Genomic DNA, 16,710 nt, shown 5'->3' on the forward strand with positions numbered 1-16,710 from the left:
GAAAATTGTATCCAGTGCATGACCGCAGTGAGAAAATGTGCTGGTTTTACTTTGTCCACTGGGCCCTTGACTTACTCTTGGCTTTGATTTCCTAAAGCAAAATGCGTGTGTTTCAGTAATCATGGGTGTCAGGTAATGAAAGAAGCCATCCAGCTCATGCTGTCATCCCCACCTCCCATACAGCTGTGGCAACTAAAAAATCCAGCCCGGATAATCTGAGAAGCAGGCACAAACCTACCCCTGCAGGAAGGCTACATGCTCTTTAACAGAAACTCATGGCAAAACACAAACATGAGTCTAGAAGCTTCCCTTTACTGTCCCTGACTTCAAAAAGGCCGTTGTCTAAGCAAGGCACACTTCTATTTGGCTAAGACAAATGAGTCTTTGAAGCAGCAAACTTTATAGAAGCAGTAAATCTTGTAAAAGAAATCTCATAAATCCATGTATCCCTGTTAGCAAATGCTTCTGATTTAATAGAATATTTTTCTTTGCAATTGCTGTGGTTTTTATATTCAGGCTCTTGGAAAGTTTCTTGACCAAACTTTCTAGAATTAAAATGTATTGATGCTAGAATTAAAATATTCTTGCTGATATCCATATGGCAATGTCATGCCTGAATGTCAGAGGGGTATTTGGAAACTTTTTTTTTGAGGAATTCAGAAATCACCTGCCCTTCCAGAACTCCAAGTTTTTCTATGGAAATAAGTTATTTTAAATTTATTTTTTCCTGGTGTGTGGGTGAAATTTGTAGAGGGACTTTTCCTCAGGGAGAATATATAAACCAGCAGAGGACTGGTGGAATTTTATTGCGTGGACTTTGTCCCAAACCATTGGGTTTAAGATCTGTGTTCTCTGAATACATCGCTGCTTCTTGGAAAACAGTTCAGCCCTGGTTACTCCTGTAACAGGAGCTCTGAACTGGTCCCATAGCTTGTAATTTGGCTCATCTTATGCCTTTGGATATGCTGGACAACTTGCTGGGGACGTTAGTTAAAGCATCCAGAATCCTGATTTATGATTTACCACTGTCATGTAAGGAATGCTTATCCTGAATCTATTGCCCTGAAATCACCCCTGACAGCAGCTGCAAGAAAATTCTTAAGAAATAGATACAAGAAAGGAAAACCACACACTACCTCCTCACATAAGATTTTTATCTGAGGTGCCCCTCTCCTCCTGTTCTCTATAATTTGCCAGATAAAGTCTTTTGACACACATTTTATCAACTCCCCCTTAATAACCTCTTTCTCAGGTAGCCTTCCTCAGTGGGAATCCTTACTTTGCAAAATTTTTCTTTGCAGCCCTCAGTGACTCAAAATGGAGTCTCTCTTCTTCCTTCTGCTATGCCTATTCTGTCTTGTGTAATTTCTTTACACCCCTAAAGTATTTACTTCTAATTTATTCAGGATATAGTCCTGGCTGTTTCTAACCACTGCTGTCTTCTAAATCACTAGCAAATTTTGTTTGGGGTTTTGCTGCCACGAAGACTTTGGTGCATCGTTAAAGAATTATTTTAAAATTATTTTAAAATGCATACTTTAGCAATAGAGAGGAACGCTGTAATAGCTAAAACATCACAGTTTTCCCTTCGTGCTTGTCACAGGAAGGTGAGAACGAGCTCTGGCTTTCCAGTGGGAGCTGCTGCTGAGGACACAGCGCTCTCTGCTGCTGGGAGCACACACAGCTGAGGCTGTTTGAGGGACGCCTCAAACAGCCCTGAGGATTTGGCGCATAAAGCCGCACTTTTCTTTTTGGCTGTGGAGCATTCACTTAGGTTTGCAAGTGTGTGGGGAAGTGTCCTCAGACATTCTTTAACACTCTTCATTCACAGGCAAGGGAGCAAGGCATGGACTCCAGATGTAGTTTTGTCTGTGAAGCAGGAGAGCTGCATGGAAAGTCAGTAAAAACTCTTCAGCTTTACCTCCACCTTTTCCCACAGCTCACTTGCTGTACATGGAATGTAACATATTTAACACCTCAGTTCCACTGGCCTAAACCACTTCAGTCTTAAACTCCTTAATCACCTGGAGCTTCTTTTTTCTTCTATGTTTTTGTGGAGTGCTGCAGTTGCTGCATGAGTGGCCAATCATGCTCTCTGATGAAACAGATCTTTTCTCTTTGATTTCCTACACTATTTTTGGAGCTGATTGTTGTTGAGTATTGATGTTTTTTTTCTTTTTATTTTACTTTTGATTTGTAGCTCTCTAATGGTCTTCCCTATCTTGAGCTGGACCTATTTAATTAGTTCTGTTCTTTCTGCTGCCATTTTTCTTGATTGGTTTTTTGGTTTTGTTCCCGTCCTGCCTTTTCTAATAGAAGGAAATTTACCAAGTTCAAATGCTGGATTGTGCACCTGGGATGGGGTGATGCCAAGCACAGGGATGAAGTAGAAGAGGAGTGGCTGGACAGCTGCAGAGGGAGGTGGGGCTGGCTGGTGCTGGGCTCAGCGTGGGTCCACAGTGCCCGGGCAGCTCCAAGGGCAAAGCCCATCCCAGACCTCTGAGCAGGGCACAGCCAGAGCCCATCCCAGACCTCTGAGCAGGGCACAGCCAGAGCCCATCCCAGAGCTCCCAGCAGGGCACAGCCAGAGCCCATCCCAGAGCTCTGAGCAGGGCACAGCCAGAGCCCATCCCAGAGCCCATCCCAGAGCCCCCAGCAGGGCACAGCCAGAGCCCATCCCAGAGCCCCCAGCAGGGCACAGCCAGAGCCCATCCCAGAGCCCCCAGCAGGGCACAGCCAGAGCCCATCCCAGAGCTCTGAGCAGGGCACAGCCAGAGCCCATCCCAGAGCCCATCCCAGAGCTCCCAGCAGGGCACAGCCAGAGCCCATCCCAGAGCTCCCAGCAGGGCACAGCCAGAGCCCATCCCAGAGCTCCCAGCAGGGCACAGCCAGAGCCCATCCCAGAGCTCTGAGCAGGGCACAGCCAGAGCCCATCCCAGAGCTCTGAGCAGGGCACAGCCAGAGCCCATCCCAGAGCCCATCCCAGAGCTCCCAGCAGGGCACAGCCAGAGCCCAACCCAAAGCTCTGAGCAGGGCACAGCCAGAGCCCATCCCAGAGCCCCCAGCAGGGCACAGCCAGAGCCCAACCCAAAGCTCTGAGCAGGGCACAGCCAGAGCCCATCCCAGAGCCCATCCCAGAGCTCCCAGCAGGGCACAGCCAGAGCCCATCCCAGAGCTCTGAGCAGGGCACAGCCAGAGCCCATCCCAGGGCCCCCAGCAGGGCACAGCCAGAGCCCATCCCAGAGCCCATCCCAGAGCTCCCAGCAGGGCACAGCCAGCCCAGGGAGGGGATGGGCTCCTGGGCTCAGCCTCAGGGTGGCCTCATCCTGCTGGGCCCTGCAGGTGGAGAAGGAGGGGAAGGTCCTTCAGTGCATCCTGAGGAGGGAAACAGCTGGTGGGAAGGCTGGAAGGAACTTCCTGTAAGGAGCAGCTGAGGAACTTGGGCTTGTCCAGTTTGGGGAAAGGGAGATGAAGGGTGACCCCACTGCTCTCTGTGCATTCCTGAAGAGGGGAAGGGCACGGGGAGATGCTGAGCTCTCCTCCCTGTAATCCTGGGACAGGACAGGAGGGAGCAGTTCACAGCTGCACCAGGAGAGCTTTCCTGGCCATTAGGAGGCATTTCTATAAAGAGAGGGTGGTCAAGCACTGAACAGCTTCCTAGGGAAGCGGTCGATGCCCGGTCTGTGTTCAAAAGCATCTGGACAGTGCCCTTGGCAACGTGCTGGAACTTGGCCTGCCCTGAGTGGGCAGGCAAGTGACTGGATAATGGACTGTAGGTCCCTTCCTGACAATACAGGAAAGTCTGTTCTATTGTGTTTTGGTCCCTTTCCACTTGCTAATAAAACAAATTATTGAAGTTATTGGTAGAAAGTGGGATGTCATTTAATTATCACAGACACTTTTCTTGTCACAAGCACCTTCTACTGCTGATACCACCATGATTATCCCACCTTCCTGAAGCTGCAGTTTCACATGACTATGGTGGCAACATCCTGGATTACTCTTAGCTCCAGTTCTTGGATGTACCTGACTTTTCTCTCACATGTGAAAATATGAAGTAGTTACCTAAGCAGTGACATTTACAACATCCTAAGCCATGCTGACTGGCAACTGTGGGCCTGCAGCTCTGATGAAACCCATCCCCTTTTGTAGCAGCACATAGCCCAGCAGTGTAGCATGTAGTAAACTCATGTATTCAGGCACCTTCCTCTCTCCTCCCATGGTGTTCATTAACTTGTATAACCAGAAAGTTACTGTCAAACTTAAATGTGTGCCAGAAGTAAAGTCTGTGATAAGGCTGTCTTATACAGTTTGATTATATATGCATACTATTGATACAAACACAATACAGCATGCAGCAAAGGAAACAAAAGAAGTGATATAAAGAGCAAGGCTTGTGATTCTTGTGTCGGAACCAGAGGCCTTTTGTCTCACTTTTAATGTTAAAGTAACTTCTTAAAAAAAATTATTTTTTCTCGGTCAGTTACTCCATTCTGCAGTCTTAAAATTTTTAATTACAGAAAACTTACAAAATCCACAAAGGTTTCTTGATGCCATCCTATGTTTATTGTGATTCAAGGTATCAACCTCAAACAGGACTGATGCAGAATATATATGAAAGTATTTAAGCTAGTGGCTGAGCCTCTGCAAGCTGGTAGCTTTAAGCTACCCTGCAATAAATACTGGCGGCCATGGCTTTGCAGAAGTTTAAGAAAACACAGGTGTTAAAGATCTTTCCAAATGATGATCCTTACTAATACAGGTGTGTAAGGACCATGACATGTGGGAAGGTGTGCACTGTGCAGGGTCAACACCCCCAGCAAGAGCTTCCAGTCCCTGAAGAACAGTGACTTTTGCCCTTGGTAGCAGCTGGACACTTGTTGAGAATTATTAGGGCAATGTTTCTTAAAATGCAAACTGTAAACAATCAGAAAGTTCAATAAACAGCAAGCTTCTCTCAGACTTTCATAATGCAAGCGAAAAAAGTGGAAGAAAATGTAAGAATACAGATATTTATAGAATGGAAGTCTGATTTTGATATAAATCAAAACTGCTGTAGTTAATCCATAGAGAACACTCCTTTGATTTTTTTTCTTTCCCAAAAAGACCAGCTATCTCTTTAATTTTGAAAGTCTAAGAAATACCACACTGAAGGATAAAAAGATCTTCTGAGATCTATAGAAGAATCTCTCAGGAGAAATTTAATTTGCTAGTCTTTTTGGCTAGCAAGTTCCTGGGCTTACAGCTATCATTTCAAAAAAAATGAAGGAAAACAGATGTTTTTGTTGACTCTATCACTGTACTCTGTAAAACTGAAATATATTGCTAACTTTGAGTATTGCCCACCACTATTAATGCTATGAAATTCAAATCTGTTTGAATATTAATTTGGCATTGTGTGACTACTTAGCAGACTAATGATCAGCAGATATTCAACCAGCAATGTTAAATATGCATGCACATTTTTGCAGGAATATTTAAAGTTGATTCCAACTGCTGGAAGTTTTCTAGGCAGAAAAATTTTAAGTAGTAAAAGGCCTAAAAATAGAAGCTGCAAATGAACGCATCATATTCAATAGTTCTGCAAGTTTAACTGTTCATCTAGAATTTCATAAAAGGGCAAGAAGTCCACGGACTATGGCTAACAGACTTTAATTTCTACCAGTGTCTGTATGCACAGATCCCTCTGAAACCACACTGCTCACAGACAGGACACGCTTATGGACTAGGAAGACAAGTCAAAATTCAAAAAAGCTTTGAAACAGAACAGCTCACATGTTCACAAGCTGTTCCTCTGAAGTGAGCATCGGGGGGAATATCCTTTCTGTGTACATTTCCCGTTTGTGAATGACGACTACAGTGTTTGTAATTGTGGGATTTAACACACAGCATTGCTGAATAAAAAATGTAAACAGTGCTTATTAGTAAACTGCCAGTATTACAAAACCACAGGGTATTTAAATGCTCATTTAGTCAGTTTTGCCTTCCGAAGTGCACAGTGTAGTATTTAAGTCAAAGCTAGGTCTGTACTCTTGAAAACCTTGTTTTTACATTCATGGATTTGTTAACAAGTGTCAGAAGTTATCCATTAAAATGGGCACAAACACCAGAAACAAACTGCAAATTCAGCTTTTACCACACAGCACAAAAATCATGGTCACAGCTTCATATTTAATGTGGAATCACTTTAAGTATACAATATTTCAAAAGATCCAGAAACTGGTTAGGAGCTAAAAGCCAGTAGAACAAAAATACAGAAAATCTAAAATACATCTTTGACCTTTTTAATCCTATATTTTAGGGTCACATTCCTGAATAGACAAGTTTGCCATATGAGGAAAGAAACTTTGGTATGGAGTTGAACTAGCCACATGAATAGCACCTGTAGCTTTCAAAATAAATAGTAATGGCTAACTAGACACGATGGCAGCAAGATATCCCCTAGAACAAGCATATGCTTGGAGCTATGCATGAAGGCTGGACAACAAAATGAGTGTAATTTTTTTAAAGTAACTTCAAAGCATTTCTGCTTTTTGTATTTCTAATTATTTAGAAAGCTTTCCTACAATGAGAAAGCTTTACTTTTATGTGCTAACCCCTTATAATCACTCCCTTGAAAATTGCACTCTGATGCTCGCAGAACACTTTTATTAAGTGTTTTTCTTTAAGTCTTTAGATTCCCTCTATTTTTCTAAAATGTTGTATTTTTATTCCATATGCCCACACTGGTTAGCAGTAGATGCTGGGAATAGAAACATGCCCGCTGCTCCGATAGTTGCTTATTAAAAAGGTCAAAGATAAATTCGACCTTGAAATGGAACAGAAGTTGGGCTTTTCTTAATAAACGGTATCAGAAATAACAAATCATCTTTGTCACATGTGACACTCTCCTACAGCCATCAATAAAGTAGCTACCGGAATGTTAGTCTATGTCAATCTGTGTTTTATGGGTTTGCAACAAAGCATAATACACATTTAACAGAGTAAGTGAAACTTCAGTTTCCAGTGTGTAATGAATTTTAGTCATTTAATAAAATTTAACTTTTATTTGTGTATTCCACTGTAGTGCTGTGACAACAAATCACACCTGTGTATCAGAGCATACATCAACAGTATGATGTAACTTTACTTACACCACTGCTATATTTAGATTTTTGAAAGAGACATAAGCATACACTATGGCCACAGCAAATAAATTTCTGGGTTTTTTTCTTTGATAACCTTCACTTTTTAAGTAATACTTCACTTTCAAAATTTGAATTATTGAAAAAAATCACAGAAAGTTTATACAGGAACAGATATAAGGAATAACCTCACAGGCACTGATATGACAAACATTTATTTTAAGGGCTGAGAGGCATTAGTACCATGTTGACAAAGTTGACTGAAAAGAATGACTAACTTTGTCTAAATGGAAAATGCCCACCTTTGCATGTTGAGAAAAGAAATTCAGAAAGTTATTTTTGGCCTTGCTATGTCACGAAGTCAATCATACAAAGACCTAAGCATTTAACCTAAGATTATAGTTTTTAAAGCCCTTCTATTAAAAAAAAAACCAAAACCCATCATGCAAATCTTTGATCAATTATGCAGCGGCTTTAAAACTGTTGCAAGACCATACTGTATATATTAGCTTTTATACTGCTAATGCACAACTAACAGCAAACTCGATTAGATTAACACAAATTTGTCTTAATTACACTGTTATATCACACTAAGGAGACAAATGCCACAAGATTGGCAAAAACATTTAATTCTGAGCACTCAAATGGCAGGACAATTATGTGTTGTAACCCCTTCACATTTAGGAAAAAACATGATCCTGCAGTCTCACTTTACAAAAAAAGGAAAAAAAAACTTCTGTAAAATATTAATTGGGAGGGGAACTGTTTTACTACCTAACACAAAGTATCTCATACAACTAGTGTCAAAGGAAACAAAAATACTCCTAAATAAAAAGTCAAAATACACATAGCAACAGAAGCACAAATGCTGCGTTAAATACAGTCAAGATAGGAAAACAATGCACTTGTTAATAAAAAAGACAAAAAAAAGAAGAAAAGATACTAAACTTAGCAACACATTTAAAGAAAATGCAATGAGGGAAAACTGTGTTTTCCTATGACAAGTTTCCATTTGCAGTCTTTCCATCCATAATTTGTCTGGTACAGTACATCCAATTAAAATATTCAGAATCTCACAGAAGAGCTAAGTTGTTCTCTTCCAAATCTAATTCAGAAGCCGGTTTTGGATGTTTTAAACAGACATCATTATGAATGAAGTAGAAGCAAGGCAACAAATGGACTTTTCATTACCATCAATATTAGCAATGATGACCAACATTTTTAGAAGTTATCATAATCTTTTTTGTCCTTCTTTCCCTCTGCTTCAAACCCATCAACCCCATCACTGTCCCTTCTCCTTTTACGATTATTATGGATGTTGAAGCGTTGATTCATCTGTGGTAACGGATCCATTCCTAGAACTTTGTGTATCTGACGGAACGCAAGGAGTCTCAGCGCAAACTAGAAAAACAGTACAAAAATCACTTGTGTTACAAACAAACATCCATTTTGAGCACTATATCAAACAATTAGGGAAGAACATCAGTGATGTGTGATATTACCCTTATCTCTAATTATTCCATCTTTCTATTCCCCCAACAAAATCAATACAATAAAATGTGTATGTCACTTTTGCTGCTTTTGTAAGTGCAGCATCTTAGCTTAATGTACTTGTGTTTGGGCTTCTGGGCTTGCACGGAAGGAGCCAAGGCTTGTCACATGTCATGTTAGGTGACAAGTGATCAGGAATCATTAGCAAAAGGATCAAATGAAGAGGCAGAGGCAGTAACCTCTTAAACTGCAAGCATGAATGGTCATAACTATTGTATGAATCTTACACAGATGTATTTATAAAATTTCCAATCTAGTAACATGCTGCTGTAGAGTAAAAGCCTGTTCGCAGATCTAGATCTAGATATGTAGATATAAATGAGAATGCTATAAATTGTTCAGGAAAATACATTTATTTCAGTGCAATAATGAGCACTATGAACACCCTCTCCTGTGATATGTTCAATGCTTAGCTTAAGGCTGGTAAGATCCAACTACACTCTGCGGACAAAAAAAAAATTCATGTCCAATATAAAGCTACATTAAAAAAAACCAGAACCAAAACAAAGCCATCCATTGAATTTAGTTACTTCACAACTACATTCCCTTACCTGTGCACTTGAAGTAATATCCTCGCGTTGCTGATCTGTCATTACAGCAAGTGTATCAAAAGGATCTTTTTCACAAGGGTCCAGAAGGCCAGGCCCACCTACAATAATCAGGCTAATTAGTAACACATCTTTACCTTATCACGATCAAGATTACAGATTAGTTAAGTGTACATATACATAAAAGGCAACTTGCCTTTAAGGATGATTCCTGAAGATATACACTCAAAAACTCTTCTCAGTGCATCTCCAGGACTCTGTGGTCCAGTCGCGCTGCTAATTGCTTTCTCCACAAGCAGTTCCATAGCCTAGACCAAAATAGGAGGATTTAGCCAAATTAGAAGACTGATTAAGAGTTAGTTATTTTGTAAAGATGAATAAAAAGAAAGGTGGTGCCAGATGAACAATGAGTGCTGATACTGGCAGCTGGTCACTGCTGGTGTCCCCAGGGCTCATTGCTGGGTCCAGTCCTGTTTATTGATGATCTGGATGAGGGAATCAAGAGCACCCTCAGCCAGTTTGCAGATGGCACCAAGCTGGGTGTGAGTGCTGATCTGCTGGAGGGCAGGGGGCTCTGCAGAGGGATCTGCACAGCCTGGACCCACGGGCCAGGGCCAGTTGTGTGAGGTTCAACCAGGCCAAGTGCTGGCTCCTGTCCCTGGGTCACAGCAGCCCCTGCAGCTCCAGCTGGGACAGTGGCTGGGAAGCTGCTGAGTGGGAAAGGCCCTGGGGGTGCTGGTCAGCAGTGGCTGAACATGAGCTGGGGGTGCCCAGGGGGCCAAGGAGGCCAAAGGACATCCTGAAAGTATCAGCAGTGGTGTGGGCAGCAGGAGCAGGGCAGTGACTGCCCCTCTGTGCTGGGCACTGGAGAGGCCACACCTCAAATCCTGGGCTCAGTTTTGGGCCCCTCACAAGAAAGAGACTGAGGTGCTGGAACATGTCCAGAGAAGGGGAACAGAGCTGGGGAAGGATCTGGAGCACAAAGTTCTGTTACCAACTGCAGAGGGAGCTGGTGTTGTTTATCCTGGACAAAAAGAGGCTCAGGAGTGACCTTATTGTTCTGTATAACCACCTAAAAGGAGGGTGTAGCCAGGTGGGAGGGTGTTCTCCTCTCCCACATAAATGATGACAGGACAAGAGGAAATGGCCTCAAGTTGTACCAGAAAATGTTTAGATTGGATATTAGGAAAACAAGTTTTGACTGAAAGGGTTGTAAAGCATTGTAACAGCGTGCCCAGGGAGCTGACAAGAGTTACTATCCCAGGAAGAGTTCACAAAACATGTGGATATGGCAATTAAGGACATGGTTTAGTGGTGCTAAATTAACAATTAGACTTGATGATCTTCAAGATCTTTTCCAACCTGAACAGTTCAGTGATTCTATGATGGGCTTCTTCCCATCACAAGTTTTTCAGGAATTTTGTGGAAATTTATACAGTAGTAGCCTACATACACAGGTAAACAACTTGTCCAGCCATTTTTGAGACTATGAAACACTCTGGGACACTTGATTCTGTCAGCCACATGAACACAGTACACGGTACACCTAATGAAACAGGATGCTTCAGAAAAATGGAAATAGGTTTTTCCACAAGACTACAGAAATTTATATTATCAAACATTTAATGTCCTTAAAATGCTTTGTATCCTCACTAGTCCTTCAGTTTAGAAAAAATGAAGCTCACAGCAATTTTTCTCCTAGTTAGCAAGCAACAGTAATTCATATGTTAAGCAAGTATAAAAAAACCTCTATATAGCCTTATATATAAATATATTTTCTGAATGTATACATTTCATTTTCGGAATGTATACATTATTTGATGTTAGTTAAAATGGTTTAAATCATTAGCTGTATTTTAAGTACTGATTTTTTTCCCATGAATATTTCCATTGCTCGCTTTTATTAGACATTATTTTTTCCCAGAAGAACCTATAAAAGTATTTGTAAAAGAAAGAACTAACTTCTCCTAGAACTAATTTTCCCAGAATTAGATAGATGTTTCACTGTTACCTCTTTGGCAAGTTTTATTCTCAAACAATAGTTTTTGATAGGTTTTTTGGAGGCACTTGTTGTTGGGACCCTGTCCTCCTCACCACATCTACAGTTGTTCAAACACTACTTTTTCTTCCTCATTTCAAGGTGTAAATATTTATTCTGATGTATACAAGTAACTACAGGCAGTGCTAATCACTAAGGCTCCCCATTTCTTTCTATTTTAGCTCCATTTAACTGACAGATTTCAATTTTTGAGCATATTATTTCCATACTCCTCCTGTATCAGTCAGGATGTGGCAACAGTAATTAAGATGTTTTCAAGCAGGAAACAAAGTACATCAGTAAAGAGAAAAAAGCAGACCTTGGATTTGCATATATTAAAATCTAGTTCTTTTGGATCTACATATAATACACTGAAGTCTATAACTCAGTCCTAGGAAAATATGAGTTATAATGTCCTGGTGTTTATGTGCATAAAAGGCTGGATTTCAAATTTGAATAATGTGTAGGAATCTGACAAAATTGTTTTAATTTAGTTTCTACTTTTAGGTACATGAAATGCTATTACTGTGAGCATTCAGGCTTCCTATTAACTTCTATTTTTACAACTACTTATGGTTTTTTTTTAAACCAGCTCGTCATCTTTCATTTGCAAAAGGTTTCTAGCACAGAGGGTAGGAGAATATCTGTATTCAGAAAACTGTACTACTCCAATATGTGAAATTCCATCTGTACTGGCTGAAATCACCACTTTCATTTTGTCATTGTTTTTATCAGTAAGACTTTTCCTACAGGCCAAAAGAACAGCTGACTACAGTTCTGTGCTGGTCCATGTCTCTGAGAATGCATCAGGAACAAATCAGGAATCACTTTTGGAGAGGACTGATACACAGCAAGGTCTGACACACTGCTTCATATCTCTCTTTCCTTCTGGATGTTCCTTGGAACACATAATGTGAGAGTTAAGAAGCCACACTCCTTGTCCTTCAGCCATATCCCTCCTCTGTGTTGCAACAGTTGTAAGGATACTTTTCTGAAAGTAAGCCAAGGTTCATTCTCTGGCAACTCAGTATCACAGTGATATTAAGAGAGCACTTAGCATCTTTTAAGATGTATTTGTTTAGCGTACTTTTCATGAAATGCAGTACTGAAACTACCACTAGTTTTTTTTAAATATTTAAAAAACAGACATTACTGCTCCACTTCCCTTCCAGAAGCAATAAATACTATTGGAAGTAATTTAATAAAACTGTCTGCAACCTTAGTGGAGTTGTATATTATTTCTCATCTAAATAAAGTCAACTGATCAAAACACGGTTAGTGTTCTTCCTGTCAAAACTGAGAAGGAAGCAGCACAGTGCAAATGGATTTGGTCTGCAAAACACAACAGTCAGGGCTAGGTTTACTTCCACATGATGCATGTTTCAGGTATTTGTTTCAGAATAACTTAATCCAATCCACAGATTGTACATCTGTTAGTATTTGGAGCATTTGTAAGGTAGTCAATACAAAAAGAGTGCTCCAAGAACACTCAACTGAATTAAGAAAGGTGACCTGATACAACCCAGAGATTTAACTGACATTGACTAAAATATGATGATGACACAACCACAGGCTGTACTGAAGTACTGTGGTATTTCACCTTGTGAAAGAGACATAATAAACATAAGAATTACTGTGATTTTTTCTTTTGACTTTTTTCTGTTATCACAGAACTATCTGGGCACAGCCAGCATTATTTTAAATACAATTCAGCAAACTCCAAGCAATTCGGAGTTGGTAGTTAGGAAAAAATAGGTTCTTTCATACAGAGTAAAGGAAAAAAATGTTAAAACTTAGAATAGGGATCTACCCACAAACAGAAAGGAACAAGAAAATTTCTTTTGGAAAAAATGGTAACTTCCAGCTTCAAATGAAAAACCTTAGAAAACTGTATTTTAAGAGGGAATCTGGAGTACTTGTTAACAAAAAAAAAACCAGAATCCTAAACAAAATCCTACACTATGTGTTGAAAATGTCTGAATTTAAGAACTGTACAAACATTTCCCTATAAGTTCCTTGTAGTAACATCTTTATTAAGAAGACTCGTTAAGAAAACATTACTTACCCAGCTTGGAAAATCAGACCAAGTAGGAACCCGCTGACAGAGGTCACGAAGAATACGTATGATAATCACACAGGACTGCAGACCATTAGCTCTAGCCTTGAGAGCAATACAAAATCCAATTAATCAACCCCTGCACCCATAGCAAACAGGAGTTGTTGAAAGACTAAAACACCGCTGTTCAATGGAAGCTCAGATACAAGATTGAAATAAATCATTCTACAACTTTATTCCGTGAGCTGCCATTTACAGCAGTATTTTATACAGGGTTAGTAATTTAAGGTGGTAGAAGTCAAAGTGCACAGGTTATACAAGAACAACATTTCTTGATCCCCTATACACTTTGACCCATGTTCATTTGAAACAATAAATACAGTATCTTTCTATATTAGAAATAAAAAGGATAAAGTAAAGATCTAAGAAATAGGTATAGAGACTGAAAGGTCAAGGGAATCTGTTTGGTTTCTTTATTGTGCCTTTGCCAGAATGCAAAGTCACTAAACCAAACAGTTGCTTCTCACCTTTCATTCCCTACACTTAATGCACTAAAAGAAATAGAAAAAAAAGTCTTAAATCTAAACACAAAGCTTTAAACACATATTCCATTATTTAAAGCGAAGTTACTCTGCAGCCTTATGGAATATATAACAAATATACAACATATGATCACCCCAAGCGAGTCAAGCTTTCAACATCGCCTTCTCAATGACTGGAAAAAAAAATGATGTCAAATGAGCAAAAACTGCATAAAGCAGCTCCTCCATACTCAACCTCCTACAGTTAAATTTAGGGACCAGAGAAATATTAAGTATTATTAGCATGAACAACGCTGAGTGTTTTCACACAGTTAAACATTCATATTGCAACTGAACTAATCTCTCATAAGGCTACAAGAAGAAAGTAAAATGATGTTCCGAACCTGGAACCACTTAGCGTGGCGTAGAGCAGCCAGAGCGTCAAGGCATTTTTGCCTGTCCAAGACGTCCGGTGGGTCTTTCACCATACCCGAGGTTACATCTAAAATGGATTGAATTGGCAAAATGCAGTGAGGAATGGGTGTTTGACCAGGTGAGCAAGACACTTCCTTAAATAGCTTCAATGTCACACATGCCATTTAAAGTTTAAACCCTTGAATGAGAAATGTAAATGTTCAGCAGTAGTTGCTCAATTGGGATTAGGGCATCAACCCAGTAGAAAGATCAAGAGCATAATGAACTTCAGCTCTGAAGTTATTTTCAACTGCATTGCTGATTATGCAATGCACAGTACTTCTTTATTTCAGCTAACAGTGGAAAAACACATATCCCCTAAAATTAAATACTGAAGGAAGGATGGTTGGACACAGTGCACCAGCACAGAGAACACAAGACAGAAGGAACACAAAAATCCACTTTAACCAAGTAGAAACATTCAAACTTAGTTTCTTTTAAATTTTAATTGTCAGGTGTTATTTGGGACCTATTCTTGAAAGAAAATCTAAGTATAACAAATCTTAAAAGTGCTGAATGTTTAGTAATCATGTTATTTTTATCATGCCTTAAAATTATTTTACTTTAAAAAACTGACTAAAGGAATGTGATATATTCTTCAATATTACAGAGTTCCTTGTTTTCTAGCACTTTCTCTCTTACCATTATAAATAAAATTCCTCAGCCCATAATAGATATGTTCCAGCAACACTTAGGATGCAAGGAAGAATCTGAAAAGGGACTGCTTTACCAAAGACTCACCAAGACAAAGAAAAGCAAGGAATAGTCTAAAAAACAAAGCAAAATGTCTGAAAGATGAAGAAATCAGCAGACATTTTCTATTTGAATGTTCAGAAAATGATTTGATTACCAAACTGCTTTCCTACCAAAAATGAAGAGACTACAGAAGTGGTTTCATCAGTGAAAATGGAACCACTGAACAATATGAAATGGTATCCTTGAGTTACTTGAAAACTATATAGATATAATCAGTGATCACCATTAAAAGTTAATTTTTTACTCATTCTGAAAATGGCTATGGTGACTAGTCACAACATATGTTGCTAGCATAACTGGTGATACACCAAATAAGATGAAACAAAAAGCCCTCACTGAATGGCACACATTTCACAGGAGCTAGCTGTTTGGAACAGTACAGTTTACTCCTTCAAGATCTAAATTTAGGTTAAGCCAGGGAATAAAATACAATAAAAAATAATGAGGCTCATGAAATATGCCTGCAACGAGAAGCTTTTAGGTATGTTGCAGAAATTGTGCTCTGAAACCACAAATGCATACTAGTTGGATTCTTTAGTCTATAGAGCAAAAAGGCCACGAATGAAAATGATATTATAGCTTTTCAGTACAGTAACTAAATTTAATGTGAAGTACTATATTCAGATTCGAGCATTTTGACAGGATAGTCCCATTGCTCTGCACCAGGATAAAAAGCTGAAGACTTGATAACAGCAAAGCTGAGAAGAACATAGGTAACTTCTCACACAGATATTTAAACTTACAACTACATATTAAGGTGTAAAAATAAAAATCTTCACTAACAATGCAATTACAGAGCAAATGAAGATGTTTGAAGTGATGTTTCTTTCAAAGTAAAAACAATAATGAAAAATCCCCTCCAAACCTATACCAGAGGGGTGCCAGCAAAAGCTAAATGACTAAAGGAGTACAACCCAGATATATGAGACAAGGGGTACATCCTGAGAAGACCCATCACAGGAAAAAGTGGCAAAATAAGGTTGAGAAATTAAAAATGCAAATATGTGCTGTGGGGCCAATAGTCTAATCAGTCAATTACATACACTCTTCTAAAATTAACATGCAAATAGGTGACACTGCGCAAACTTCTAGAACAATAATTCATTAATAATTTGAAATTTCTACCTCTGAAAACCTTCAACTTCTAAAACAGTTTTACTGAGAAGAATTGCAATTTAAATGTACAGCAAAGAATCTTATTCAGTGCTGGAAATGTTCATCTAAAATGGGTTCCTAATAGCTGTCATAAGAATACCCTTGGAACTTAGAAAGACTTTGAAAGTCAGAAGTTGCCGAGGAAGGTACTACATTGAAAAAACACTGACTAAAATACGTATAAAGGGAACTCCTGTAATATTTATTCTGTGGATTTTTGCATATGTTTCACATTTCTGGATTAACCCCTTAAAGACTGTAAAACTAAAATCAGATGCCTAACCTACCACCCTACTAAACTAGGGCAAAAATGGAATTAATTTACAAAACATGGGCATGAATTCTTACCCTGTATAACTTATTACTAGCCTAAACATAAGGGGTTAATCTTTAATTAGACATGCTGTGTCCACACTACCTCTTCATTAAAAGTTAACAGGTATGTCAATTTAGGTAAGTTTTATTATGTAAAATGCATTTTATCCAG

General features: G+C 39.4%; 1 protein-coding gene across 1 annotated transcript in view; it reads right to left on the reverse strand.

The window, feature by feature from the left end:
• Positions 1-6,151: 6,151 nt before the first annotated feature.
• ZFR (zinc finger RNA binding protein) overlaps positions 6,152-16,710 on the reverse strand; it is a 47,013-nt gene continuing 36,454 nt past the window's right edge. The window contains exons 16-20 of the mRNA XM_064735361.1: positions 14,243-14,340; positions 13,327-13,422; positions 9,420-9,531; positions 9,227-9,324; positions 6,152-8,525 (exon numbers count right to left, since the gene is read on the reverse strand). Of these exons, the coding sequence (XP_064591431.1) occupies positions 8,346-8,525; positions 9,227-9,324; positions 9,420-9,531; positions 13,327-13,422; positions 14,243-14,340 (584 nt within the window). The 3' untranslated portion in view covers positions 6,152-8,345. The remainder of the gene's footprint in view (positions 8,526-9,226; positions 9,325-9,419; positions 9,532-13,326; positions 13,423-14,242; positions 14,341-16,710) is intronic.

Source organism: Zonotrichia leucophrys, chromosome Z (assembly GCF_028769735.1).
Source record: "Zonotrichia leucophrys gambelii isolate GWCS_2022_RI chromosome Z, RI_Zleu_2.0, whole genome shotgun sequence".
NCBI classification, from domain to species: Eukaryota; Metazoa; Chordata; class Aves; order Passeriformes; family Passerellidae; genus Zonotrichia; species Zonotrichia leucophrys.